The following is a 27,802-nucleotide window of genomic DNA, read 5'->3' as shown; positions in this document are numbered from 1 at the left end:
GACACAGCTTTCCTAGACAAATGAAAGAAAAAACAAAAATAAAATCTCCTGAAAAATCTCCAGCTTTGTGAATCGTGTTATTTCTGGTTTTCCAAACATGTCACAGCAGCTTAAAGCCAAAAATAAAAAATAAAAAAATTCTGCCGAGATTGAATGAGACAACTTGATTCAGAATTTCAGTCCCCCCCACCTCTCTGTTTATCTTGGTCAGAGCTAAACTTGCTGCCATACTCCTTTAGTAAAAGCACAAGAGAAGAAGATGTGATCACGACATTCATTAGTACTGCTGCATAATCACAAATAGGACTGATTGCTTCCTCCTCTCCAATTGTCTGTACTTGGTAGGGAGTCTACTAAAATGGACAGCCAGTTGCTAAAGCTGAATCTGAATTACGGGGTATGCAGTGGCCTCCAAAAAAACTTGGTACTACTTTACTTTGACCCACATAATACTTCCGAGCTTAAACAATTCCTTCCAATTCCAAGAGCAATCAATTTGCTGTGAACCGTCCATTAGGAATTGAGAAAAATAGACCCGAACCTGATCAAAAGAAACCAACTGAAGATTTTAAACAAGCAAATTTAGCTACAAATACATCTGGAACTGCCCGCAAACTAATGGGCATGAAGATCCGAGAAGCTGGAGATAAGAGGAGAAAGAGGGCATCCTCGAGCTTGAATGCAAGTTGGATGAATTTCTGAACAGAAAATATCTTTAGCTTGTAGGCAAGTCTATTTTTCTTCCATATGCTGTGTTGACACCCTGCATGTTTCACAGGACAAAAATCAGTGTCGCAGTCTAGTCTCTATATCCCATCACATAATCACCAAGAGACTGCACTCATATAGGAATCCAGAAAGGATTGGAATGTGACCCTTCTAATGCATTTCAAGGCTAGATATGACAACTGGGTACATGAGATTTTACAACCCCTAATAAGCTATGTTGCTTTGGCACACAAAAGGATTGGGGAAAAAAAAAGCACCTGGTTGCTCAAATATATAATGAAGATGCAGTGAATTTGTACAATGCTAACTTATTGTTGAGCATAATTTTTTGAAGGAGCAAAAATATCAACTCCTAACCTCACAGGAACCAATCCCTACAAATTCAACTGAAATAGAAACAAAAAAAATGCAATTTTAAAATCATGGTGATTGTAGATTTAGGCTCTGGCAACCTGCTGTTTTAGGCAAAATAGACAAATTACCAAGGGAAACTAAATTAGCACAATAACATAAACGAATCCAAATCAAGCAACAAGAGGGAAACATAATTTACCTAATTAGACAGCCAACCAAACACCAAAAATAAATTTACAAGCAAATGAATTTGCTAAAAATTTAAACAACCCCTTCCTCTTGACCACTAATGAATCTTAATAATGACATGATAACTAGGCCATTTACAAAATACAATGACAATAAACAACCCCCTTCCCCCCCAAAATGGATAAAAACTACTGCGAATGCAGACAAAGCAGAGGAGAAAAGAAAGAAGAAGAAAAGGAAAAAAGAGTTAGTAAGAATTGAAGAAACCAAAACAATGAAATGATAAAAACAACAGCCAATGAGAAATTGGGACCTTGAAAGCCACCATTGTATGCATAAGAACATTACTTAGGTAACCAAAAGAATGCACAAGTTAAAACTACCAAAATAGCACAAAAATCAAGTAGAAATTTGAAAAAAAAAAAAACCAGGTAAAGAATCTTCAAATCAGGCATTCAAATGGCCTCAAAAAGTTGGCACTAATTATTTATTGTCATGGAAAAATCCCAGATAAAAAGAACAAACTCACCAAGCAATGATACTTGAGAAAACCGGAGAAACTCAATCCTTTCATTCAATGCAAAAGCGAAAAAATATAAAGAGAGAAGATCAATTTACCTAGCTCTAAAGATCCATCATCTCTCCTATTTGCAGTCACCTTCCAAGGCACCTGAAAACATCAAAACAGCCCATAGTGATTAGTCCATCTATCATGTGCGAATTGCTCTGGTCATGAGTTGCTAGTCCACATTAGAATTATAGTGAATAAGGCGGCAAAAAATGCAAATGCAGATCGATTCTGAGTTCTTTTTAGAACATAAGATGCTGTTTATGCAATAACTTTTTTTTATTAAGGTAGAAATTCTACAAAATTTTGTTCGGTAAAAAGGACCACAGTTTTTTGAGTTGTGTACGTTCGTCAAAAAGAAAAGAACAGAGGTGATTCTCAGCAAGTGTGGGTGTACACGACTCCATGGCATCAGATGAAGCCAAAAAATAGTATAGTTGATGTTCAAGATGAAGATGAAAACAGTGTACAAAATGCCACAGGTTTCCCTACTAGGGAAACAATAAAATTAACCACCCAGTTTATGATATTTGCTTCAGAAAAGTCTACATGCTATCTAGTTACTAATGGAAAAATACAAATTTTTCTTGTCACACAAGAGAGAGAGAAAGAGACCCTCATCTGGATGGGAAAGGTGACCCACATTTGTGATTGATAGAAGCAGCCCATGCAACACTATCAAAATGAAGAGTTTTTTGGATATTTTAGATGCAAAAATTGAATAGCATGGAAGTAGAAAATACAACAAGAAAATAAAGAATAACAGATTCATAAGAGAAAATAAGAAATATCATCACAAAGACAAAAAATTACCTTTGCAGGCTGACCATTTGGGCTCAGCAATGAGTCAAAAATTGAGATCTTCTATCTTTCCAAAATTCAGTGGATGCAGATTCATGTTACAAACAATCCCTCAGCTAGTATGTGGCTCGCAAATTATTCCTCCAACTAACAAAGACGTCTTGGCAGAATTGCCACGGAAGGGGAAGTACTTAGCATTCCATTCACCTTAAAAAAGGCATTCAGTGAATGCAGATTCATGTTTCCCCCAATCCCTCGACTAGAATGTCACTAACACTATCTTTGATGCTATCAATATATGTCAATTTCCCCTTACCTGTCCCCTCCCTATTACCAGAGCCAATCAACAATCCATGGGTCATAGAATCTGGGACCCAACCCTTCTCCAGCATCAAGTCTAACAGTCGATGAGCCTCATTTTTGTTGCCCTCTTTCCACAGACCATTAATAAGTATGTTAAACATAGCTGAATCTAGAACTTCACAGTCAGAAACAAGTTTATCAAGTGAAAGTGATATCAAATACAGCTGAGAATGATTGGCCAAACATGACAGTAGCTTATATAATGTGTCTGAATCAGGTACCAAGCCCTCATTAACCATCACATTGAGAAACAAAGTGCAATCCTTTATTTGTTTCTGTGCAATCATGCTCTGTATCAAAATGCAATATGCTTCCATATCAAGATTGGTACCCTGAACCAACATTTGTGAGAGAAAAGCAAGCATGTGTTTTCCCTTGTCTGATTTAGACAATCCAAGCATTATATAATTGCATGTAGAATTGGAACAAGAAGTGCCAGAATTATAAGCCAACAATTGTAGCCTGACAGCTTCATTAAGCATTCCCATGTTACGAACACCCTTGATCAGCATATTAAACGACAAAGACTGAAGAGAACATCTGTTCTCAGACATGTAGCAAAACACTTTAACAGCTTCTAGATACTTTTCTCCCCTGCACAGTCCTTCAATTAGCTCAGAGTAAGAAGCAGGATCTAAAATCCAGAACTTGGCATGAAGCTGAAGAAATAGCTGTAGAGCATCTTCATACTTGCTTAATCTACAATTGCCAGCAACAAGAGCGGAATATGTGGCACAGTCAGGAATCAAAGAAGATATAATCATTCTACCTAGAAGTTCATATGCATTCATCACTCCCACCTTCTCACAAAGCCATCTGATAAGAATGTTCCAAGAATCACAATCATCGATATTTCTCTCAGACATCTTCTCAAGGAGACCTTTGGCCATGAAGAATTTATCGGCATCACAACAACATCTGAGCAATGCATTGTGTGGAGAAGTTACGTGCACATGTTTATCTTCCAAGAGCTTAATAGCCTCATTTATCTTCCCTAATTTACAAAACCCATTTACAATATCCACAAAAACATTATTATCAGGTGTTAACCGACTTTCCATCATCTCTTCAAGAAGGTTTACTGCCTCATCCACCCTAAGGTGCTTGCACAAACATTGTATCAAAGCTCCATAAATAAAGGGATCCGGGGTAAAATTAGAATCTTTCATCTTCCTAAACAACCTTATCCCCTGTTGCAGTCTATCTTCCCCACAAAAAAAAAGTATTGTAGATCTAAAAAATCTCAGTTCAGGCAGGCATCCGAGTTCCAACATCTCATGCAAAATGGTAACTGAATCATCAACTCTATTTTTGGCAATGAGACCTTTTATTACTATCTCAAAAGTTCTACTATTAGGAATACAACCTTTCTTGTTTATTCTCCTATATTGATCCAAAGCAGAATCAACCCTATCTGTCTCAAACAAAACCTCCAGCAAATAATTCAAAGTATCAATACTAGGTGCCACTCCTGCTTTCACCATCTCCTTATAAACAAAAACCACATCTTGAAACCCTCTCTTCTCTTCCACAAGTGCGCCCAATACAAAATTAAACACATCAATTGAAGGCTTAATACCAGCCAAATTCATATTAAAAAGAACACGCAGTGCTTCATTAAGCCTACAATTTCTAACAAATGCATCAACCAATGAAAGAAGAACATCTTCTACACCCGGGCACCTATCTTTCACCATATTTTGACAAAACCCCTCCATTTCCTCAACATTTTCAGCCATGCCCAACTTGAAAATAATCCAATAATAAGTATCATCAGTGTGGTTAAACCTTCTTTGAAGAGAAGCCGATTTGAATAGCTTAACAGCAGAGTTAATATCACTGGTGCTTTTCAAAACCTTGATTAAGTAATCTGGGCACAGTTTATTTCTCAAAGATTGAATCTTTGCATCAAAATCAGTAATATTTGGTGTGTTTTGATTGATTTCTGGGTTAATTTGGATGGCATTAGTGCAAGATACTGAAGAAATGAATGATTTTAGATTGAGCCATTTGGGAATTGTCTTCGAAAGTGTTGAAGGAGAGAGCATTGCAGTCAGTCACAGCTACAACTTTGTTTCTTTTTAAGCTTGATGAAGGCAAAAATAATGTGAAAGCATGTTACTTTTTACTAAACACCAGACAATGAAGACTGACATATGACTGACCTGAAAAAGGGAAGCACCAGAGACTGATCGGCTGTGTTTGTTTGAGTTGAGGATGTCCTTCCTTAGCTCACCTCCTTGCAATTGAGGACTTCGTTTATGACGAGATGCATAAGGGTGTTTGTTACTCGCCATTTGTTGAGAGTTGCACCTGGGCTATTGGTCTACCCTCGTACTAGTCCCCCAACTATTACCAAGCTCTTAATTTGGTCCCAAAACTATATTCTTTATCAATTTGGTCCACAACCTGTACAACAATCCTCCATCAATTCCTTCTGTCTATACAAACAGTAAATCCTCAACATAAAAGGTTAAGTTATCTAAAAACGTTTTCGTTTTATTGCATAAAATCGGTACTTTAGATTAAAAAAACAAATTATAGCACAAAAAGTTCTGATTTTTTCAATAGTATAAATTAAATTTTCTAAATATACAAGAACTAAAATATATAATATTTTAAGATTCGTTAACCCTTCCTTCTCTCTGGAATTTAAATCTTAAACAATAATATGAATAAATAATTTATTAACTAGGCTAAGTACCTGTTTATTATTATATTGTAGGTTGTGCCATAATAGAAACATGAAACATGAAAATCATGTTCTTATTGCGATGCAACTTATAAGAACACCACAATACCAAACATAGCAGTTTCCAGGGTGCTTGACTGATATTAACTCTACAAAATCATTATTCCACCACTTCTGATGACAAAGAAGGTGGGTGATTGAAACTTTACTAGAACCTTAGTAGGTCAACTGAGAAATGAAAACATACGATAGGGATGGCTAATATTGAACATTTTGGGGGCTCATTGATAATTCACCTAAACTGCAAGGATAAATCTGAAATTACCATTAAGAAAAAGCCAGATGGTTTGCTTAGGATTGCATCGTGCTCTATATATAGAAAGCCGGATGTTTCTTTGCAAAGCTTTGATCTTTTCTTGAAACAAGTTCATTACTCTATTACGTTTAAGGGGTTCAGGGTTCAACGCTTCAAAAGCCCATAAGGTTAGTTTCGTTTTTTATTCTTCTAATTTTTGCTTAATAGTTTCTTATAATTTCAGTTTTTGTGAAGGATTGGGTATCTGGGTTTTTGTTAAAAGTTATAAATTTTTGTTTTCTGGGTCTTAATCTAATTCCCATGTGAGTAAATATTGTTTCTTTAACTTATCCTGTTGTCAGTTTGAGTTAAAAGTAAGATACTTTGGTATTGTGTTTTGTTGTTTTTGCAGAGAATCTTTTTCGTTTTTATCTTGGTTCGTGTTATTTTGCAGGTTCTTGTAATCAATGGATGACAAAGAGATTGTTTATCTTGTTTTGTGTTATTTTGCAGGTTCTTGTAATCAATGGATGACAAAGAGATTGTTTTGTCATACAAGGATGTGGTTTTGAGAGTTTCAGATTTGAATATCCTTAAAGGACCATGCTATCTTAATGACCAAATTATTGATTTCTATTTTGCTTACTTATCTTCTTCTTATAACGCTGATGCTAATGATATCTTGTTAGTTCCACCTTCCACATCTTATTGGTTCGCAAATTGCCAAGATCAACAGAGTCTTGTCAATGATTTTGTGGAACCTCTTAAGTTTTCAAGTAAGAAACTCATTCTTTTTACTGTGAATGATAACGAAGATTTCAGTGCAGCTGAAAGGGGAACACATTGGAGCTTGCTTGTTTATGATAGGAGCCAGAATTACTTTCTGCATTTTGATAGCTTGCCGGGGATGCACCGATATCATGCCTTGAAGCTCTACAAAGCTGTAAAGGGATTCATGGGCACAGCCAGTGAATCATCATCAAAAGATGGTGCTAAGACTCTGAAAATGAAAGCTGTAGGGTCTGCTGCTGTTCCCTTCTTTAAAGAAGCTAAAACACCACAGCAGACAAATGGATTTGACTGTGGGCTTTATGTTATGGCCATTGCTGAGGTTATTTGCCGATGGCATTCATGTGAAAGGAATGGCAATGATGGTGACTGGTTGTCTGCTGTTGAAAGGGAGGTTAATGCATATCTGGAGACAACAATGCGGGGTGAAGTGTTGAAGCTTATTGAAGATCTGAGGAAACAATGACGTAGGGGTAGGGTCCTTTTCTTTTTCTTTTTGTAGGAATAGATGTTTTAGTGATTCAAATTTGTCACTAAGAGGAACATATGTTTTAGTGACTCAAATTTCAATTGAGGAAATGTTATTAAACCTATTTTTCATGCGTAAGGTAAGATTATTCTTTCCTTTACCATTAGAAAACAACTTGATTTTCGTGATTATCATGATATCATCCAACTTTGCTGCACTTCGGATCGCCCATGGCTTGAAGAATGGGATAAAATGGTGCGACGCCAAGCCTTTTTTTATCATATTTATTCCATGGATGATAACTCTGTTCTCTCAGGATTATGTTGTTTATTATGCCAGTTTCCATTGGCTAAGCCATGAATTCTCCCCCCATTTTCAGTCAATTCCTATAAATTGCGTGGGGGTAAGAGTGCAAGCCATTGCCGTTGCCACCTTCAAAAGTAGAGCTACATCGTTCCCATCCATCTTGAACCATACCATTCTTTGCAATGGAAGCGTAAAGTTTCATAGTCATGGCCTATGATTTTATCCCTGTCATCCACAAACAAGAGCATGAACTAATTCAAGAACAAAGTTAACAAGAAACACAGATGGGATAACCAGCAATGTTGTATCCTCGTCTGAACAAAGTTGAAACCTAGATGAGCCTTTTCCCATATAACAAATCTGAGCATAAATACTATTGTTTACATCAGCAACACGCGTTCCTAGCATTATTATCACGGTCATTGCACTCTTGTTCAAACTAGTAAGAATTTCCGAAAGAAATAAAGCTCAAAGGCAACACCAGATAAAGATAAGCAACCAACCGTACAAAACTAAAGGTCTCACAATTCAAGTCACTTAAATCAAGCATTTTAATAGGTCTTTCTGGCCCTTCAAAATAGTTGTTACATGTACAGATTCTGATGCCTCTGCTTCTTGATGTCATCCCTGTTAATAAAACACAAGGGCATTGATTGGTTGAATGCAAACAACAAAATTCAAAATTAGATGGACAGGTAGGCGTTTCCCATAACAATATTCACAGATAAGGAATTGAACTCCACCATGTCATGTAAAAACATGCGGCGGCAAATGTGAGAGTGTATGTGTGCATGTATATAAAGTGATGGAGCAAATACTCATGTCAACATCTTGACAAGTTGAAATGGCAACCAAAATTTTTGCAGAAGCATGTAGCAGGTATATGACTGTATGCCTGTGGAAAAGGATATAACAAAATGTATACACGGAGCCATGCCAAGAAACATAGATCAATTTCTGGGTATATGGCCTTGAAAAATAGGCATACAAGTTAAAAGCTCTGGGTGTGGTTAAAAACGTGGAGTAAGTAAAAATTGAAATCGCTTATCATGAAAGAGGTAAAACTGCATTGCATGGCAAAAGCTAATACTTACAGCACCTAACACTTTACAAAAGCTCTTCTAACACTCTACAACTTTGCAAGTGGACTTGTTGTGCCCAAGACCCTTGCATCTACTGCACTGGAGCTGACGTTTGACTACATCTTGTTGTCCATATTTCTTTGTGGTAGGCCGGCCTGGAGGACGCCGGGTCGGAGGAGGGGTTACAGTTACTGCAACCTGAGAAGAATCTTTCTCAAGAGGCATGTCCACATTGGGTACAGGGTGAACAGACTCCGAATACGTCAATCGGTAGCTTTCAGTTGTGAAATATCTTGAACAATAATCATATGGACTCCTGCCAATACAACCAATGACAGCAAGAGCATGGCAACAAGGTAAACCAGTAAGCTGCCAATCTTTGCAACTACAATCCCAGCGGTCGATATCAACCACTTCAACAGATTCTCCACGAACCTCAAATATACTACCAGCTGACAGCAGCACCTGAAGGGAATGTACTTTCAAACTTTCCTTCTCTAGCTTTTCCTCCGCAGATGGAGTTAATCTTGTCAGCCACTGGTTGGAATCTGCCCGCCTTGTATAAATCAACTCCATAATCTTACCCCGTATCACATCAACCATCTGTGTTATTGGTAACTCATGTGCATCTGATACCCAGCTGTAGAACATCTCTCCAAAGTTGGATGTCATGTAATTGTATCTTGCACCCTGAAAAAATGAATTCGCCCAACTTTGCGGTTCACTTTGGAGGATCCAATTGTAAGCTTCCAGTGAAATACTTTTGATGCTCTCCATGCACCTCTGGAAGATTTCAGGCCTACATGCATAGGCAGCAGCATTTAAGTCTTCAATCATTAGTCGCTTAACCTCATGAGAAAACTGCCCCTTCAAGTCCTGAATAAGTTGCTCAGACAAATACCGTAGGCAATAGCCATGGAATGAGCCCTTGAATATCTCGGCAATTGATTCCTTTAAGCCCTTTAGTTTGTCTGCCACAAATGTTATTGGACAAGAAGTTGACAGTGCAGTTTTCATTTGAAGTAAGAACCAATGCCAATTATCATTAGTTTCTGCATCTACTAATGCAAAAGCAACAGGAAACACGCTATCATTCCCATCTGCAGCTGTTGCAGCTAATAATGTACCTTGATATTTTGAATTTAAAGGTAAGCTATCAAGGAAAAGAAGAGGTCTGCAACCTTGAACAAAACCATACAATGAGGCGTGGAATGAGACAAATAGGCGCTCAAAACTTGAGTCATCCTTTGTGGTGAATGTTGCCAGGCTACCAGGATTTGTCTCCATTATCTTGTCACAGAAAAATGGTAACTGATTATATGCCTCTTTGTATGAACCCTGAAGCTGCTCCTTTGCAATTTCTTTCCCACGCCATGCCTGGAAGTAGTTTAGTTGGATGCCATATTCATGTTTGATGTCATTAACAATATCCTTGGGCTTGTAATTTGGGAAAACTTTCAACTTTTCCTTAATAATACTAGCTACCCAGCTCCGAGTTGCCTGATGTCCTGTTGTCACCACCGACCCTTCACATGTATGAGTTGGATTCATCTTCTTGATGCAAATTAGTTGAGTGGTCGACAACCTTGACGCATGAATTCTCCAGGGACAACCTTCGGCTTTGCATTTAACTGTTACACGATGGCTATCGTTCTTCTTATATCTAAATGCAAACTGGTGTGCAATGGCATATTTACGCAATGATTCACGAAATTCATGAACACTGCTGAATCTTTGACCTACTCCAGTAATAGTATTCTGCCATTGCTGTGCACCTTTAGCATGTTTCTCATCATTGGAAGCAAGAAGAGGAAGAATGGGTGAAATTTCAAGAGGATCAATCTGCTGATCTTCAATATGAATATCAACATTATTGGTATCATCTACAATGTCAAGATCAAGAGGTGCCACAAGCGAGTTATCAGGCTGAGTGATATCCTCCAAAATGGCAAGAGGAGCATCAATAGGAGGCACTGCTTCAGACAGAGTTGTTCTGCTTGATCTACAAAATCAAGAATTGATAAAGTGACTCCAACAGATCAATAAATTGACCACAGTTATAGCTTAGCATCAAGAAGACTACCTACTGGCAGGCAAATTTGAGACACCAGGCAGAAAATTATCTTCCAAAATCACATAAACATCTGCAGTGACAGAATCCCCGTGAAATTTTATCATCCGCTTCAAGTCCTTGTCATTAGAGATGGTAATAAGAGTCTTCTTATTGCCTGGAAGAAAGTATTTGAGAGACATGGTATTGACACTGCAATTAAACATCTCAGCCACCTCCACCTTGAAGTCATTGAACTTAATTTGGTCATCAATGTCTATAGCATGAGCATCACCACCTCTATACGACAAAGTACCATCCTTATCCGTCACAAATTCACCACCCAACTGACATATAGCTATCATTTTTATCTCCACCATTACCTGCCTAAAACAAAAAAAAAAAAAACAAAAAAAGTAAAAAATTGGAACCCAAAATGTAATCCGCTATGAGAAACCATAACATTTACAGATAACTAAAAGAGCACAAGTAGCTCAGTGAGCTTGGCAATTCTTCAATACCTGTAAGTATGTAAAGAATGGACAGAGTTGATTCTAAAAAATTCAGTCATAAACACCCATCTTTCAATTATTGCGATCAACCAAATGGATGAAAACTCCGTGTTCAGTTACTAAAACAATGTAGACAAAACAAATTAAAGATTTCATGTTTACGCTTGCAACCTCATCAAGTAAACAGGAAACCAATAAAATTTCACTCAATTGTACCTGATGGAACTATTCAATAAGCTGCAGCAGGCAGAAAGATTTAAAAGAAGATAACTTCCATGTCACTATCAGCAAAATATTAAACTAAAGAACATTGGTGCAATGAAAACAATCAGGTATTTAATATCAGGTTTTCGGAATTTCAAAATCCGAAAACGATAAAGGGCAAAAAAATTAATCTTTTTGGTCAGCCTCAACCAAATAAAAGGACCCAAGTCCTAAAAAATTAATAAAAATCAGCTAATTTCACAACATTCCGGTGGAAACCCAGAAAAGAAATTACAAAGCAATTTCACTAAGAACCCAAGATAAACAGTAAAGTTCGAAACTTTATCCTCGAACAACTAACAAATAATCTAAAAACAATCAGAATTAGCAAAAAAAAGAGAATAAAAGAACCCTAATGAATTGAAATAATAAAATGAACAATAAAATAAAGAGAAAAACGAAAGAAAGTTGGTACCTTTATTACAGAAAAAAAAAAGGAAGAGAAAGTTGCTGAAATTGGCTCAATTTCCCACCCTAATTTGTACAAGCAGGACTTGGATTCAAATTGGTCCCTCAATCAGAACAAAACCAGAGAGAAAGCATGTGTTTGTGTGTGGTGGGTTTTTGTGTTCTGATACAATAAAAAAAAAAAAGGAGAGGTACCAAGTGTAGGGAATCTCTCAAGAGTTTGATGCTGTCAGCCAATGAAATTTGTTACGGCTAAGTTAAAACCAATCCTTTTACTTTAAATAGAATGTTATTTGAGCCTACCAATGCTATTCTTGCATTAATTAAACGGGAATGAGAATTCTATGCTGTGATTTAATTGGGTGAAGGGTCTGAAATTGCCTTTCATAGAGAATATAGGAGCTGATTTGAGTATATGTGTAAAGAAAAGGGACCATGATTGATCTTAACCCTTTCTCCCCTTTTCATGTCTTAGCTTTTCATGGGTTACGGCTAAAAAAATGGAATTCAGAGCCGATTTGGGACCCGTTTTGGTTGCTGATCTGATCCTTTTTATGGCGAGCTGAGCTCCCCCTTCCCAATCTCGTGCAAAGTCAGTTTCTTTTATTTGTTTGCGTGCTGATAAAACCCGAGATGATCTCGGTTTAGCTTATAACCTGGTATAAAGTTCACTTGTAGCTTATAACAGTGTTGGTTAATGATAGTGATTAGCAATGTCTATATTTCCCTTATCCTTGTCGGTATCAATAATCCGTACTGTTCATGTAACTAAAAACAATTAATTAACTTTTTTTTAATAACCAATTTAAGTGTTGATTGAGTCATCATTCTTCAGCAGTAGTTCCTGTTTTTTTTCTTTCTTTTTGGTACTTCTTACTTTTGGGAAAGGATAAGCAGTGAAGAGCAGAGGCAAAAACATCATCTCTTTTTTTTTTTTTTTTCGGTGGACTCATCACTTTCGCCTCCTCCAACAAATAGTATGAATGCATGACGTGCAAAATCTTGTAAGCTAGCCAATGCTGCCTTCCTGGCCCACTTTCCTCTGGATGTGCCTTTCTTGGTTTATCCTTTGCCTGCAGCAACAAAATGATGGAGGCTGGCCGACTGTCATAACTCATAACACTGCACAGAGTTCACCTACCATGAATGCTACCGACTCCCACTCCCAACTTTACTCTGCGCTATCGTTTAGCAAATTACTCGGTTTCAAAAAATAGGTTTAAAAAGAACATGAAATTAAGTTTTTTTATTTTAAAAAGAGTTTTTAGTTAAAATATATACATAGTTAAGCTGTGTAATATGTGTTAATTAATAAAATATTTTTAAAATTATATTTATTTTTAAAATTATAATTGAGAAAAAACACAATTTCATCGTATTAATAAGACAATGTTTGTTTTTTCCGTCTAATCTTTAAAAAAAAAAATTGATTTTTTTTAAATTAATTTTTTTAATGTTTTTGACGTGTTGGTATACAAAATTAATTTTTTTAAAAAGATATTATTTAAAAGTATTTTTTTAAAAAAAATTTGAAAAGAAATATCTACTGTAATCTCAAACAAACACAGAGGAGAACTAAATACACCTTTCAAGCCGGATTGAAGTATATTTGAAGAGAACAATATCAAACCTGGTCCCTAACATTTACAAAAACATAAAAAAATATAAAAAAAGAGAAGAAGACAGTAGATGCAGAGGGAGGAGAGTCATAATGTCAATGCAATCCTTGTATGAAAAACAACACAATACTCTACAGGCCTCCTTTAAAGAAAGTGATAGATACAAAGAGAAGAGAGAAAGCTTAGATAGAGATATGCTTATCACGTTTGTGGGTTCTGAATTTGACTTTCTTTTTTTTTACATGTCCTTTTTTCTCTCTCTCAAAGTGATCCAGTGAATAACTAATAAGATGTCTACAATCTCCACAGCATATTGGGTTAAAAGCATGCTGAAAATAGTTTATATTAATTATTTGGATAATATTTACAAGAATATCCTGGGAGAACAACAGACAAGTTCATCTCCTCTACAACTTCAAATGATTAGGGGGAAAAAAAAAAGGGGTAAAGAAACAAACTTGGAACTCTGATACTCATCATCAATCTCAAGTTTGTTTGTCAACTTTTGAGTGTGGTGCCGAAACCATGATCACTGGCTGATGGTCATTGGAAACGTTTCTACTGTGCCTCATTGAAGATTGAACTGCAAACTAACAGAAAATTCCAGGTCAAGGCAGCTTAAAAGAAGCAAAATCAAACTAATACGTTATTCCACAGATTTCATCAGCACAGTAAGAACTGAAAAACTGCAGATTGAAATGCAAATATGGTTTATAGTTTTGGTTAAAGAAAGATGTAGGAAGAGAAAAGATTTGTTCCTCGCAGCGTCCAACTGCAAGAGCACAGAGAAATTTATAATTCCACATGCTCCAACCAGTAACAACTCTAAAGACTGAATCCTACTACATCATTAAAATTATATCCATAAAAAACATAAGACTTTGTTCCCACAAAAACAGACATATCATTTTTTTCCCCCAATAACGGTCAAGTCTGTGATCAAGGAGACTAATGCATGGATCTTCCTGTGCGATGAGGATCTCAATGAGCCACAATTAATCAGATAGTTACCTTAACCAATTATCATGTTGTTTACAAAACAAACTAGAAGGGAGGCCTAATTTGCATATGAGCAACTCTTTTCCAATTTTTTTTTTCAATTCAGAGGCCAAGGTGCTGCAAGTATAGTAACATTAAGGTCATTAAGGATAAACAAAAGAAGCACCAAACAATCACAAGGGGACAGCAAGATTGAGATATTCATAGAAGCAAAGAAATTTAGCAGCATGAAACTTGTGGAGGATCAGCAACTACTATCTTAAAATCATGCTCTCTAATTTCACTCGACCGATTTAAATATTTGTGTCTATGTATTCAGTAAAAAAAAGCACAACTTCCACACATCAATCCCCTGCGCAAAATTCCGCTGTTGATTCAATAACAGGAGAAGGAATGGCAGGGAAATCATCTATCCAAAGACTAACATGTTGACAAGACATTCCAAGGATGGTCCTTGAATAGATACTGTTTTGCTAGTAATCCCAAACCAGACCCCTAATAAATACCCTGAATCACAGCCAAGATACCCTTTCCAGTAGAGTACTAGGAAATCAAGACAAAAAGCTAGGGAATTTGACATGGACCTGGGCGAGGGCTGTCCCAAACTGGAAAGGTATCACTGCTCTAGGAAAGTAAACCTGTTATATCATTGTGATAGATTGATAGACAGTCTTTGACTATTAAGTAGGAAAACAAGACAAAAATCATTGGAATAGATGTTTATTTTATTGCAGACTCTATCTTTAACAAGATCAGATTCATTTTCACAGATCTTTACTAATTGATTCAACACGAGCTCGATATTGGTTAAAGCAAGTTGTGTTACTGTATTCTTATTCTTCATAATTCTACTCATGAAAATTTCTTGAAAGGCCAGTTGCCAGTTTCCATGGTTTAAATGTAAGGAAACAACCTAAAGTTTCACAACTGATTTCATCCCCAGAAAATCTGAAAAAGGCATTACTTCTCTGCATTATCATGATGGACAATAACAAAACCAGCAGAGTTCATTGAACTTTCTGAGTTGACAAGCAACAAAAGATTCGCTCCATAAAAACATTCTGCAATCTGATTGATTTATGGGAAATTTCACGATTACGATCAAATTTAGATGTGCATATTCTGAATCACAACAGCGTAACGTATTGGAATCAGTTCCAAAACTTAGGCTAATCACCTAGCTATCACGGATTTAAAAGTGGAGTGTTTTTATAAAAGAAACTGATGGATTATCTATCAATGGATTAGCAAACGAAAAGTGCACATAGATTGACAATGTGAGTAAACAGGCACAGAAAACCCTTGTCATGATCATCAAGATAGCTTTTACAAACCCTGCATACAATTCGGGACAGGGCATACCTCTTCAATTAGAGAGAGATGCACAAGTGAAGCCATCACTGACCAATTGGTTAACTGCATCCCTAAACCTGTAATAATCCTCAACCTTGTTGTAAATTTGATGAGAAATGCGAGCATAGCCAGTAATTGAATCAACTTCTCCATCAACTGGAGCCCTAAAATAAATAGGAACTTCAACCTGGAAATGCTCTCTCAAGTGTGACCTTAACTTCAAAGTATCCGGATCATTCGAAATCCCCAAACAAGCAGGCAATCCAACCATAATCATACTCCCACACATCTCCGGTGGAGACCCAAGATTAGTCCCCCAAGCTTTCACCAGCATCTCCCCCATCTCCACAACTTTCTCATGATTCCTCTTCTTAATTCCCTCAATCCCACCTTCAAACCTATTAATAAACTCCAAAACCGCCGGAACCACCAATTGAGCACTATAATCCCTAGTCCCAATCCAAGCACTCTCTACAGCCAATCCATTACCATACTCATGAGACACAACAGGGTGATGCAGATCACCCCCTTTACCATCCTCTCCTCTCTTCCTGCAATACAAAAAGGCAACAGAAGGAGGGCAAAAAAACCACTTATGCAAATTACTAGTATAAAAATCAGCCCCAATATCTCTCACATCAACATCAACACACCCAATTCCATGAGCAGCATCAACAAAAACCTGGTCAACACCTTCCTCTCTACAAATTTTAACTAATTCCTTAACAGGAGTAACAACACTAGGCATCGAAGTAACATGATCAATCACAGCCAACCTGACTTTCTTCTTCCCATTTTCTTTCCCTCTCGCTAAGGCCTTTCTAAATTCACTCACAATCTCCTCCTTTGATGCAACAGGGAAGGGCAAGTGTACCTCAATAACTTCCCCTCCAGCACGCGTGACATAAGCCTGAACAGACTTCTTGACAGCACCATAAGCATAATGCAACATGACAGCAACATCTCCCTTGCTAAACCTTCCTTCGTTGAAACCCCATGCACAGTTTTGTAACACAATAGCAGCAGCGGTGGTGGCGTTGTCTACAAGGGAGATTTCATCAACAGAATGAGCGTTTACCAAAGATTTGATTAAGGAGCGTGAATGAAGTATAGAAGGTTTGAGGGTGTTGAAGTAGAAGTTATCTGGCTGGCGGAGGAACTGGAGCTGGAGGTTTTGTTGGGCTGAGATGACAGATTGAGGGCAGCTCCCAAAGCTGCCGTTGTTGATCCGAGCGATGGTTTGGTCATGGTGGGAGAATTCTGATTGGATTTCAGGGTCAGAAATGAAAGAAAGTTTTGTTCTCTTGGCGGGGGTGGTGAAGCCGTTGAGGGAGTGGCTTTTATGGTGTTTTAAGGAGGAGGAAGCCATGGCATGGAGGAGGAAAAATGGAGAGAGGGAGAGGGAGAGGGAGAGGGAGAGGTAAGATGATGGCAATGATGAAGGCAAGGAAGAGACGAAAGGAGAAAAATAATGTTTCGGTGACATTTGGAAAACACAAACTTCACTAAACTTAAACTAGTTCGATAATTACGTGACACCACATCCCCACCCTAGTGGCCAATGGAACTAGATACCTTTGTTCTTGTCTTGGTAACTTTGTGTCAGACTTTCACTCACAAAATGCTTCGACTTTGTTCAATGTTCACCATGACCGGGTCCATTTCAAGAAAAAAGAAAATGGTATCTCTGTAAGAAACAATGGGGACGATCTTGTTGAATCTTTACTCAAATGAGTGTATGTATCTTCAATGGATAACAAAGAAGAAAAAAAATAAAATGTTCGAGTGTTAACTCACACGAGCATTGTAAGAAACTCCAATGTCATGGAACATTTGAAATGTTCTTCTACTTATATTATATTGCTCGATAACAAGGAGTTAAGGAGCCGTTTGTGCACCGCAGATTGCATCGCAATAAAAACATTATCTTTGATGTTCATAGTTCTGGTGAAACGAAGCCGCGTTGCCAAAGAGGCAAAGAAGTAGAGTTTGTGCAAAGTCCAAAAGAAATCCTTAGTCAGCAGATTTAGAAAGAGTATTTTTAAAGTTTATGTTTTTTTTTTATTTAATTTTAAAAGAGTAGTTTTAGAAAAACCCTTGGTTACCTAATTTGATATTATGATAATGGAAGGAGAGATAAAAAAATAATTTTATGGTAAAAAATAACTTTAAAAAATAATAATAATAATATTCATGTTTAATTTTTTAAACCTCCATAATTTAACTTTTTAATTTTTCTACCTAGAGATACAAAGGTAAATTTATTGTAGCAATTTATAATAAACTTTGTTTATTATTATAGTGAATTCATCACCCGTTTTAGAATTTTGTTAAATGTATTACTTGATTATTAATTTAGCTACAAACATAATCTAATATTAAACAATGCTGACGCTCCATCAATTTTCTGTTAATAACTGTTTTTTTTTTTAAATCTTTGTTTATGCTTTCATTCAAGGCATGAAAACAAACCATAGTTTTAGTCGACAGTTATAGAAATTTTTTCTCTCCACTTTCCTCTTATATAAAATAATGGAGTTTATCATGATTTAATGTTGAAAGTATATCTATGGTGGATTTTAAACAGTCGCTAATAGTGGATGAACAGAGAGGGTGATATTGTCTAATTTCGGGACATAATTGATAAAGTCATGGGATTTAAAATTCAATTGATAATAATATCAAACATTAGGGACTAGTCGAGGTTACTTATAGTTTATTAATTTATATCAAAGATTAGCTGGCGGACATTTTCAATCAAGAAAAACGTCCTTTTCTTTTTGTATCAGTGTTCCTAGTTAGAGGAGGAGGAGTCATTATTCCCCTAACAAAAGCCGATTCTAATGATTTCTTGCTGATCATCTCAAGCTGTTTTCGTTCCTCCCTCGTACATCCCAAAGTGTAATTTCAGTCTCGTCAAAGGAAGCAAGCATCTACTCTGGGTTGATTGGTTTTAACTCTAGGCTCCGTGTGTGTGTGTGTGTGTGTGTGTGTATGCCTAGAGGTGATGGCAATGAATTATTATTAAGAGTGATTAGACCTGTAAATACGTTGATCTTCTGTGATTTGTTTAAGAGTGATTAGACCTGTAAATACGTTGATCTTCTGTGATTTGTTTATGCCCACTTGTGCTCTGCAACTAACAATTTTATAAGATTCTGTTCTGTCCTCCATTCGACCTTTGCTGATACTAAAAGGCCAAGCTTTGTGTTAAAAAACCTCTGAGAGTGAAGCCGAGAAACCATTATTGTAATGTATTCTTAATTCAGTGCTGCGTTCTTACCAATCCGGCACGACAACAAATTTTGGACTGTTTCAAGGGAATTAAAGCGGGGCTTGATAGAAGATGGTGCAAGAAAAAGGAGCGCGTCATGTCAAAAGAAAGTTGGAGCTGTGCATGATCACTAGACAGACACCCTCCTATATGTACGCGTAATTGATCATCTGCCTTTATTTGAATGGGTTAAACTCACAAGTCCTCGACAAAAGAGGATGAGGTAGCAGAAGCAGCAGGCATCGCATGGTGGTTTTCATGGACAATTTGTGATGCAAGGGAAGTAGTCCTCCATTTCCATGGAAAGCAAAGTTGAACGACAAGTTTAGTATCAACATCAAATGAAATGTTTCAAATCACTCACTCACTCGTCCTGTTTTGTTGATGATGATCAAATAAATCTCAAGTCAAAACCAATAACAAAAAGTTGAGATTTTTAACTTTAATTTGCTTCAGAGACATACATGTATAGATGTGTGTGTATGTGTGAAGCAAAATCATTCAAAACACTTTGTCACATTTCTACCCTCTACTGACTTGTTTCATGTTAAGCTAGCTATAAGATTATGTGTACTCTTGTTGGGTTCTGGTTTGCCTCCAAGAAGTCTAGGCTAGCTATAATTTTGCAGAGTAAAATTACAAGTCACTTGATCTCTTGGAAAAATGCTACAATATTTATCCTAGCTAGTTAGAATCTAAATTATCTACATGTGTTTCCAAGCTTGTGATCCAGCTTGATGCCAAATTGTTTACAGAAAGTGTAATGGAATTCCATATATACAAGAAATTAACAATCAGGCTAATACGTCGCCTTGAAGCTCTTGGAACAAAACTTGCTGTTATCTCTCAGGTGTGGTTGCACTTGTTAAAGCACCTATCCCACGTCCAATAATTAAAACAATATAAAAGATCACTCATCACAAGACTTGAGTTTTTTGGATGAACCCAGACTCAACTATCTTATTCAATATGGTAGTGAAGCCTTAAAGAGGGTCAACGGCCTAGGAAATATCATGTAGTATCATCACTCGATGTGCCCAAAAATATGTGCTGCAAGTGAGAGGAGTGTTAAAGAACCTTTCCCAGATCGAATAATCACAAGAATATTAAACAACATAAAAAATTGAGAATAGGCCTCCCATCAATAGCTATTTTACTTTTCCAAACATTGATAAGAGCTACTGCTCTTCTCTGTCTCGAATCCCTATTCTAAAAATATGTTCTCTTCTGACTCCAGCCTCTCAGAGGGGGCTGATTCAAGACTCAATCAGTCATTTGATAAAAAAATCAAACTATTGGACAATCAGGCACTGCATGAATTCGGTCCTGGTGGTCAACCGAGAAAATGTATTGTCTCAAATTGCTCATTTACCACAGCATAATTCAACCCTCATCGGTAACCTATTGCCATTTTACTTTGTCATAAAGCAGCTATATTCTGGGTTTCACATTCTGGGCTGAAAAGGCGGACCAGCAGAGCAGAAGTTGAACTCCAACATATAGCTCCACAAGCAGCCCACCGAGAAGACTCCTAGGATTTGTAATTCTAGGACCTGCATGAACAATGATAGGTGAACACTGAATGTTTAGTTGAATACAAAATATGAAATGATAAAACCATAGCTAAATGTGTACCAAAATTGAAAAACAGGCTGCACAACTGGAAAACAACAATGGACTAGAAATCCTTCCAAATGCACGTATCAAAATATCATTTAGCCTGTCTTATGATCAACGAAAAGCTGAAAAAAATTAATTCAGAAGCACCAAATCCAAATTGCTTCAGAAAGACGCATTGTAGCTGCAATTCCTCGCATCATGCAGTTTCCAATGCTTTGATATACGTGATGCTACTTTTAATGTTCTAGTTTTTTACTTGTTTTTCGGTATCTACAGTATGCTGTACCTATGACTTGGGTATCAAAGCTGTTTCAACAGCACACGATGAAACTAACTCAAGATTTTACCACAACTCAATCTTTAAATATTTCAACTTACAATCAACTCAAGATTTCTTCAAAGATCAACACGCTTGATCTCCAGGATATTGCCATGGTTTGACAAACTCTTAACACCTTTCTTTGATCTTTTCGCATTTTAATAGGTTTTTATATCTCCATTGCAACAGAGACAGTCATCTATATGACCTTTTGAGCTAGTCATATCAGGCATATCATCTGAAATTCCAGGATGCTTTACTGGATAATGTTCGCAAGATTACACACTTAATAGATTAAGTTAGTAAAACAAGGTTGCGTCAATAAAATGAGAATAACATTTGATTCAACCCCAACACACGCAGGAGATCCCCTCAAATGACCCCAGTAGTTTCTTTAAGAAGGAACACCAATTAGATTAAACCCTTCCATTTACAAGTCTTCCCCGAGTTTTTCATGACTGCCCATCTTTAAATACTAGTTTAGTATCTTCAATGACTCTCCTCCAAGACCAAGATACAGCCAATAAAGACTATCATCATGATCACAATTGTATGTTGTGATATTCGGTTTGATGGTAAATTATGGCCAATCTTTCATGTTAGGATGTCAATTCGTATGCTTATTTTGGAAACGAAGTGCTCAACTTTGTCTGGAAGATCACTAAGTTCAAAACCTCCTCCAACAATACAAGGCACGAGCTTTATGCAACCTCATTTTCAAGACTTGATCGTATATGACCTTTACAATCAGTAACATGAAAAATATCACCAAAAGCAAGATGATGATGCATACACGCATTTCAGTCATTTAACAACATCAAAAGCATTATACTGAAACAGAGCAAATGCCAACGAACAACGTAATAGGGACAGTAGAACATACCATAATGCAACCTACAGAGAATCTAGAAACCAAAAGCTCCTACAACACTAAAAATTCCAGCTGTTTGCCTCATTAATCTAGAGCAAGGCTTACAAACTGACCGCATCAACTCCCCTTCTGAGAACCCAAATAAGCGCCTTAATGCCATCTATCACACACTGCCGATTCAATTCAATGTCCTAAATACCTGAAATATAATAAAAGGTGCAGGCTTTTTGTCATGCTTCAAACATATCAACTCTCTAGAGTCTAGCCCATCAAAAAGCAAAATCAAGAAAAGCCCGGATGCAAGAACGCTTATTCCTTTATGTTCCTTAATAATAATAATAATAATAATAATAATAATAAACCTTTCTTGGAAGTTATTTGGTGCCATAACAATATATCTTTTTTTCATGAAAAAGAACTTTTTTGATTGAAATCAACTGCTCCTAGCAGGAAAAAGAAAGAGTACATGTTGGAGCTATATACCTTGTACTACTACATTTATCTGACTTGAAAGTTAAAGCAAGCAGCTTAAAGCACTTATAAAATTAAAAGAAGAAGAAGAAGAAGAAGAAGAAGATGAATGAGTTTCTCTCTGTGTCATTTTGCAGAACAGATGGCGGGCGGGCGGGCGGGCGAATAGATGTTACCTTTATTTTTTTAAAATTATTTTTTTATATTTTTAGATGAAATATATTAATATTAAAAATAAATTTTAAAAATTAAAAAAACATATAGTTTTAATATATTTTTAAATAAAAAATATTTTAAAAAATAATTGCTATTGTAAATACTAAACATGCTTTTTAAGAATGTTTAATAGTGTAGTAACAGTTGTTTTTAAAAGTATTTTTACTTAAAACAATATCAAAATAATTTTTTTTTAATTTTTAAAATTTATTTTTGGTATCAATACATAAAAATAATTCAAAAATACTAAAAAAATTAATTTAAAAAAAAATAATCAAATTTTAATAAAAAAAATTAAAACTTACTCCCAAACATTCTCTAAATATCATGACATCACATCGCATGTGTTTTCCTTTTGGATAAAAACTAGTTTAAAGGCTAGATCAAAACATTTTTGAACATGAAAAAAAAAATTCTGTTTATAAATAAATATTTGTTATTTTTTTTAAATCTAGCTTAACAAGTGTTAATTTTAAAATATTTTAATTTAATTTTTTTTTATCTAGTTTATGTTTAAAATTAAACTATATAAATTTTTTTTCAACATAATCAGTAGGTTTGGTCAATCCAAAGACATCTAGATCGATTATTAAAAAAATAAGGATGGAATTTTTAAAAAATAATGAAATTGATATAAAAAAACTTTCTACTTAACTTCTATCCTTGTCTTGGTTCAAAATTAAATTATGCGGGAGTGACTCCAACATAACGAGTACTTGGAAGTATAGTGATAATTATTTTTTAAAATATTTTTATTTATAAATATATTAAAATTAATTTTTTTAATTTTTTTTAATATTAATACATCAAAATAATTTGATAATATTAAAAAAATATTTAAAATAAAAAAATAAAATTTAAATTTTTTTCAAAAATATTTTTGAAACATTAAAATGAGATACTCATTAGCATTTGAGTCAGTACTCTTAAGAGTCTAGACTTCACCGTTTTGATGGATGAATGCTCTGCTACTACATTTTTCGGCTTAGTATACTGCCAGTCTAGTACTATAGCTAGGAAAGAGCACAGTTCATAAAAGATCAAGCAAGTATACATATGATGTTCAGCTTGATTGGGCAAGACACGAGAGGTTTGGTTTGGAAATTTGTGGAACTTCCAGGCAATTTCCCTAGTCAAGACAAACAAAGACTATGAAACATTTTTCTTGTGGATTGTAGATGGAACTGACTATTCACGGAGAAGCTAATTTGAATGAAGCAGCAACCAGATAGAGTTAAGGGTTGTTTTCAATCAAAATGAATCCAGACACAACCATGTGTTGAGCAAGTACCTCTCCTGCATTAAAGGGTGTTTCTTCTTTCTAATAATGTGTGTCTCCTCCCAGAAGAGCCTTTAAGAGGATACTAGGAGTATCTTTTCTCTCCTATGTCTGCACTTGATTTCTACACTCTCTTCAGGCTCAACAGTACACAGTCTCTTCAATTTTCTTGGTTCAGCTCAGGAACACAGTTGAGCTGTCCAACTGACTCTGTTTTTTTTTTTTCGTTCTTTCTCGCAGGCATATTGCATCCACGTATGGGGAGTAAAATTCTTCTCAAGGCTTTCTGTTTATGGGCTTTAACATGCTTCCTTCTTCCTGCTAGCTCTAATGGCCTGGTGAGAATAGGTTTGAAGAAGCGCCATTTGGATCTTCAGACTATTAAGGATGCCAGAATTGCTAGACAGGAGGGAAAAGCAGGAGTAGGTGCAAGCAGCAGGGTCCATGATTTAGGCAGTTCAGATGGGGATATAATACCCCTTAAAAACTATTTGGATGCTCAATACTTGGGAGAAATTGGCATTGGCTCGCCCCCGCAGAACTTCACTGTCATATTTGACACTGGAAGCTCCAACCTCTGGGTTCCATCATCAAAATGCTACTTTTCTGTGAGTTCTACTGGTTTTTAATATACTGTCCTAAATATGAGATGAGATACTGACTCACAATCACCTGCAGATTGCCTGCTATTTCCATTCCAAGTACAAGTCAAGCCGGTCGAGTACATATACCAAGAATGGTAATTATTTGAAGTTAATTACTTGAAGTAGATGTTGTAGACAACATTGACTGCTATGTTGCGAGGTTGAAACTCAAATTCTTCTTTTCAAATTGTGATTCAGGGAACTTTTGTGAAATACATTATGGATCAGGATCAGTTTCTGGTTTCTTCAGTCAAGACAATGTTCAAGTCGGGGACCTTGTTGTCAAAGATCAAGTGAGTTATCTGTTCCATTTTACGTATATTTGGAGAATTATTTATCTTGTTCTTGCAGTACTGTGTGTGTGACTTTTGTAATCCAGGTTTTCGTCGAGGCTACAAAAGAAGGAAGTCTTTCATTCTTGTTGGGGAAGTTTGATGGAATACTTGGGCTTGGTTTTCAGGAAATTTCAGTTGAGAATGTTGTCCCATTGTGGTATGTTTATGTTTGTACTGTAGTTCTTAGTGACTCCATGCTTCTTGGAAGCAAGAACTTAGATTCATCATGTCTGCAGTTCTTTCCTCTAGGACCTCGGATAGACTGATTCATGAAAAGAGTGCAGGTACAATATGATGCAACAAGATCTTGTAGACGACGAGGTCTTTTCATTCTGGCTCAACAGAAATCCTGAGACGAAAGAGGGTGGCGAGCTTGTTTTTGGAGGGGTTGATCCAAAACACTTCAAGGGAAAGCATACCTACGTTCCAGTTACCCAAAAAGGTTACTGGCAGGTACAAGAATTTCATCTTTGGACCAATTTCTAACCTTATTATCGTGTGCTAATTTCGAAGAGGGAAAACTCAGTTACACTGTTCTTTCCCATTTTCAGATCAATATGGGAGATTTTCTTATAGGAAAACATTCAACAGGTGATCTTCAGTCAACTTAAGCATTTTTATATTTATGTTATCTATGCCCTTTTCTCCATATAATTCTGTATTAGCAGAGTAAAAACTGCAGTGGATACTCCCTAAAATGGGAACTGCAAACAGCTTGAATCCTATTATGAAATTATGAGTCAGTAGTCACTTCTCTTAGAAATTGCCACATCCTAACATCTAATTTCTCTACATGGCCCGGCTCCTGTGTTTCCGAGCTTGTGACTCAGCTGGATGGCAAATTCTCACATGAAGTCTAATGGAATTCCATATCTGTAGAACCGGGATAATAAAGCTCTCACAATAAACCCTTTATTTCTCAGGTCTTTGCGAGGGGGGTTGCGCTGCAATCGTGGACTCTGGAACCTCATTGCTTGCTGGTCCAACAGTAAGTTTCTTCACCTCCTTGGTGATTAGCTTCTTTCCAAGCAGACCTCCTTGCTTGACAGTTTAATTTTTCTTTCTTCCTTATGTTCTCCTTGTTTCAAAGATATACTAAATAGCTATCATTTTCAGCCAATCATTACGGAAATCAATCATGCCATTGGAGCAGAAGGGCTTGTGAGCGCTGAATGTAAGGAAGTGGTTTCTCACTATGGAGACTTAATATGGGAACTCATAATATCAGGGGTGCGTTTGTCTTCAAGTTTGTTATTTCAAGAACTTTTCTACTTTTGTATATACCAGAATTTTATGCTGTGGACCTCAGGTACAACCCAGCAAAGTATGTGCGCAACTAGGTTTATGCATTTTCAATGAGGCTAAGTCTTCAAGGTAAGGAGAATTATGTTACATGCTGGTTCATGATCTACTTTGTTTGGCACAGAAACTTTGCACAAGATTACTAATGAGTTTAGTATTTTGGTAGCTTTTGCCATTGCTGTTTTAAAAAATAGATTTTAAAAAATAACTTTTAGTACGGTTTTAAAAAAAATAAATTAAAAAAATATGTTTAAGTAAAATTATGGCGAGATAGATTTTTGCATTGAAAATAATAAAAAGCAGGTCTCCATGAATAAAAAAACAGGTTATTTTAGTTTTATAAAATCAAGATTTAAAACGCAATTATATATGAGATTAGTGCAAAAAACAAAAATTATTTAACTAACAAAACTGTTTTTTCTACGTGGTTGGGAAAAAAACAGAAGCTACCGCAATTTTCACGTCTTTAGTTGTTTTAATCAGAGTATTTCCGTTCAAGATTTCAAGTAGAGTATTTGATAGCAGTGTGTGGTATTGAAAGTGCACATTATAGGATACTGGGGCTAAGTGCAAGTGCATGAGTCATGATTATCGCACTGCGAGGAAATTCTGTGATTCTGCTGACCAGTTCCTTCTTTTTTTCTTGTTGCAAAGGAGTTTTAAGGTCCTTATAAGATGATTAAAAAAGTGCCTCAGCAGTGATTCTGATTGATATTAAAACCTGATTTCTTGTACAGCACTGGTATTGAGTCAGTGGTTGAGAAGGAAAACAAGGAGAAACCATCTGCTGGTAATGATCTTCCATGCACTGCTTGTCAGATGCTTGTTATTTGGGTCCAGAATCAACTAAGAGAAAAGGCAACAAAAGAAACAGCAATCAACTATTTAGATAAGGTAGGTTTATATCAAAACCCTGCCTCTTTTTCAGAAGCTCAAATCTGTGTGCTAAGTTTTGGTTTTTGATCCTTTACAGTTATGCGAAAGCCTACCAAGTCCAATGGGACAGTCATCAATTGATTGCAATAGCATTTCAACCATGCCAAACATCACATTTACCATTGGAGATAAACCTTTTAGCCTCACTCCAGAGCAGGTTAGATTTCCATTGTCTTGTCGTCTATGAAGCATACAATTTGAAGTATCTTTATTACCTTCAATTCTTTATTTCTATATTTCTAAAGTCACTTATTTGTTTTCAGTATATTCTGAAAACTGGAGAAGGCATTGCTCAAGTTTGCATCAGTGGGTTCATGGCTTTGGATGTGCCGCCTCCACGTGGTCCTCTATGGTATGCTATCTTAGCCCTCATTTTATAGCTTCAGTTTACATATATACCTTTCTTTTCCGCTGTTTTTGTTTGAGTTTAAGCTGAAAATTCATGATTGCAGGATTCTTGGTGATGTATTCATGGGAGCGTATCATACCATCTTCGACTATGGTAACCTGGAAGTTGGTTTTGCAGAGGCTGCTTAGTGATTCTTTAGCAATGTTGTTGAAATGTTTTGATCAGATGTTCCTATGACAATTGCTGTTGCAGAGTACTTAGTAACGAAATCGCTTGAAAATGTCCGTGCTGTTTTAGGCATATTAGGACTATGCTTTGATAATCTGTTTTCCCTACCATCTACA

At 36.2% G+C, this 27,802-nt stretch overlaps 5 protein-coding genes across 11 annotated transcripts; 2 read left to right on the top strand and 3 right to left on the bottom strand.

Moving 5' to 3' along the window:
• Positions 1 to 46: 46 nt before the first annotated feature.
• Positions 47 to 5,287, bottom strand: LOC133669104 (pentatricopeptide repeat-containing protein At1g62670, mitochondrial-like). 2 transcript variants are annotated; one of them, XM_062089126.1, is made up of 4 exons: positions 2,654 to 5,287; positions 2,456 to 2,515; positions 1,891 to 1,942; positions 47 to 763 (listed from the first exon to the last, which is right to left on the bottom strand). In XM_062089126.1, exon 1 carries the CDS (start codon positions 5,050 to 5,052, stop codon positions 2,878 to 2,880), a length of 2,175 nt encoding a protein of 724 aa, XP_061945110.1. In that variant the 5' UTR covers positions 5,053 to 5,287; the 3' UTR covers positions 47 to 763; positions 1,891 to 1,942; positions 2,456 to 2,515; positions 2,654 to 2,877. The 2 variants fall into 2 exon arrangements, with proteins under 2 accessions (XP_061945110.1, XP_061945109.1); XM_062089125.1 differs by lacking the exon at positions 2,456 to 2,515.
• Positions 5,288 to 5,821: 534 nt separating this feature from the next.
• Positions 5,822 to 7,387, top strand: LOC133669433 (NEDD8-specific protease 1). Of its 2 annotated transcripts, none has more exons than XM_062089563.1 (2): positions 5,822 to 6,179; positions 6,446 to 7,387. In XM_062089563.1, the coding sequence occupies exon 2, from the start codon at positions 6,518 to 6,520 to the stop codon at positions 7,244 to 7,246; it is 729 nt and encodes a 242-aa protein (XP_061945547.1). In that variant the 5' UTR covers positions 5,822 to 6,179; positions 6,446 to 6,517; the 3' UTR covers positions 7,247 to 7,387. The 2 variants fall into 2 exon arrangements, with proteins under 2 accessions (XP_061945547.1, XP_061945546.1); XM_062089562.1 differs by having other exon boundaries at positions 5,825 to 6,179; positions 6,505 to 7,387.
• A 492-nt stretch (positions 7,388 to 7,879) lies between these two features.
• On the bottom strand, positions 7,880 to 11,806 carry LOC133670093 (uncharacterized). Of its 2 annotated transcripts, none has more exons than XM_062090549.1 (4): positions 11,209 to 11,806; positions 10,721 to 11,074; positions 8,650 to 10,639; positions 7,880 to 8,182 (listed from the first exon to the last, which is right to left on the bottom strand). In XM_062090549.1, exons 1-3 carry the CDS (start codon positions 11,256 to 11,258, stop codon positions 8,677 to 8,679), a joined length of 2,367 nt encoding a protein of 788 aa, XP_061946533.1. In that variant the 5' UTR covers positions 11,259 to 11,806; the 3' UTR covers positions 7,880 to 8,182; positions 8,650 to 8,676. The 2 variants fall into 2 exon arrangements, with proteins under 2 accessions (XP_061946533.1, XP_061946534.1); XM_062090550.1 differs by having other exon boundaries at positions 8,655 to 10,639.
• A 1,997-nt stretch (positions 11,807 to 13,803) lies between these two features.
• Positions 13,804 to 17,356, bottom strand: LOC133670072 (probable L-cysteine desulfhydrase, chloroplastic). 2 transcript variants are annotated; one of them, XM_062090496.1, is made up of 2 exons: positions 15,852 to 17,356; positions 13,804 to 14,073 (listed from the first exon to the last, which is right to left on the bottom strand). In XM_062090496.1, exon 1 carries the CDS (start codon positions 17,326 to 17,328, stop codon positions 15,856 to 15,858), a length of 1,473 nt encoding a protein of 490 aa, XP_061946480.1. In that variant the 5' UTR covers positions 17,329 to 17,356; the 3' UTR covers positions 13,804 to 14,073; positions 15,852 to 15,855. The 2 variants fall into 2 exon arrangements, with proteins under 2 accessions (XP_061946480.1, XP_061946479.1); XM_062090495.1 differs by having other exon boundaries at positions 13,804 to 14,080; positions 15,852 to 17,352.
• A 6,306-nt stretch (positions 17,357 to 23,662) lies between these two features.
• Positions 23,663 to 27,780, top strand: LOC133669879 (aspartic proteinase-like). Of its 3 annotated transcripts, none has more exons than XM_062090205.1 (14): positions 23,663 to 24,039; positions 24,133 to 24,500; positions 24,571 to 24,631; positions 24,735 to 24,829; positions 24,916 to 25,028; positions 25,156 to 25,324; positions 25,423 to 25,462; positions 25,795 to 25,859; positions 25,988 to 26,101; positions 26,181 to 26,245; positions 26,911 to 27,067; positions 27,147 to 27,266; positions 27,373 to 27,461; positions 27,562 to 27,780. In XM_062090205.1, exons 1-14 carry the CDS (start codon positions 24,000 to 24,002, stop codon positions 27,644 to 27,646), a joined length of 1,581 nt encoding a protein of 526 aa, XP_061946189.1. In that variant the 5' UTR covers positions 23,663 to 23,999; the 3' UTR covers positions 27,647 to 27,780. The 3 variants fall into 3 exon arrangements, with proteins under 3 accessions (XP_061946189.1, XP_061946190.1, XP_061946188.1); XM_062090206.1 differs by having other exon boundaries at positions 23,664 to 23,983; XM_062090204.1 differs by having other exon boundaries at positions 23,664 to 24,500.
• The last annotated feature ends 22 nt before the right edge of the window (positions 27,781 to 27,802 follow it).

This window comes from Populus nigra, chromosome 12 (genome assembly GCF_951802175.1).
Source record: "Populus nigra chromosome 12, ddPopNigr1.1, whole genome shotgun sequence".
In the NCBI taxonomy this organism is placed as follows: domain Eukaryota; kingdom Viridiplantae; phylum Streptophyta; class Magnoliopsida; order Malpighiales; family Salicaceae; genus Populus; species Populus nigra.
The sequence above is the reverse complement of the archived record's forward strand: the minus strand, read 5'-3'. Positions and strand labels throughout refer to the sequence as shown.

What these genes read in the sequence shown, in the direction of transcription:
- LOC133669104 (XM_062089126.1), bottom strand. Translation starts at nt 5,052, where the DNA reads ATGCTCTCTCCTTCAACACTTTCGAAGACAATTCCCAAATGGCTCAAT.
- LOC133669433 (XM_062089563.1), top strand. Translation starts at nt 6,518, where the DNA reads ATGGATGACAAAGAGATTGTTTTGTCATACAAGGATGTGGTTTTGAGA.
- LOC133670093 (XM_062090549.1), bottom strand. Translation starts at nt 11,258, where the DNA reads ATGACTGAATTTTTTAGAATCAACTCTGTCCATTCTTTACATACTTAC. An exon ending in CATTCTTTACATACTTACAG is followed by an intron (nt 11,075 to 11,208) that starts GTATTGAAGAAT and finishes TTTTTGTTTTAG; the next exon opens with GCAGGTAATGGTGGAGATAA. An exon ending in TCAAATTTGCCTGCCAGTAG is followed by an intron (nt 10,640 to 10,720) that starts GTAGTCTTCTTG and finishes TTGATTTTGTAG; the next exon opens with ATCAAGCAGAACAACTCTGT.
- LOC133670072 (XM_062090496.1), bottom strand. Translation starts at nt 17,328, where the DNA reads ATGTCACCGAAACATTATTTTTCTCCTTTCGTCTCTTCCTTGCCTTCA.
- LOC133669879 (XM_062090204.1), top strand. Translation starts at nt 24,000, where the DNA reads ATGTCTGCACTTGATTTCTACACTCTCTTCAGGCTCAACAGTACACAG. An exon ending in CATCAAAATGCTACTTTTCT is followed by an intron (nt 24,501 to 24,570) that starts GTGAGTTCTACT and finishes AATCACCTGCAG; the next exon opens with ATTGCCTGCTATTTCCATTC. An exon ending in TATAGGAAAACATTCAACAG is followed by an intron (nt 25,463 to 25,794) that starts GTGATCTTCAGT and finishes TTTATTTCTCAG; the next exon opens with GTCTTTGCGAGGGGGGTTGC.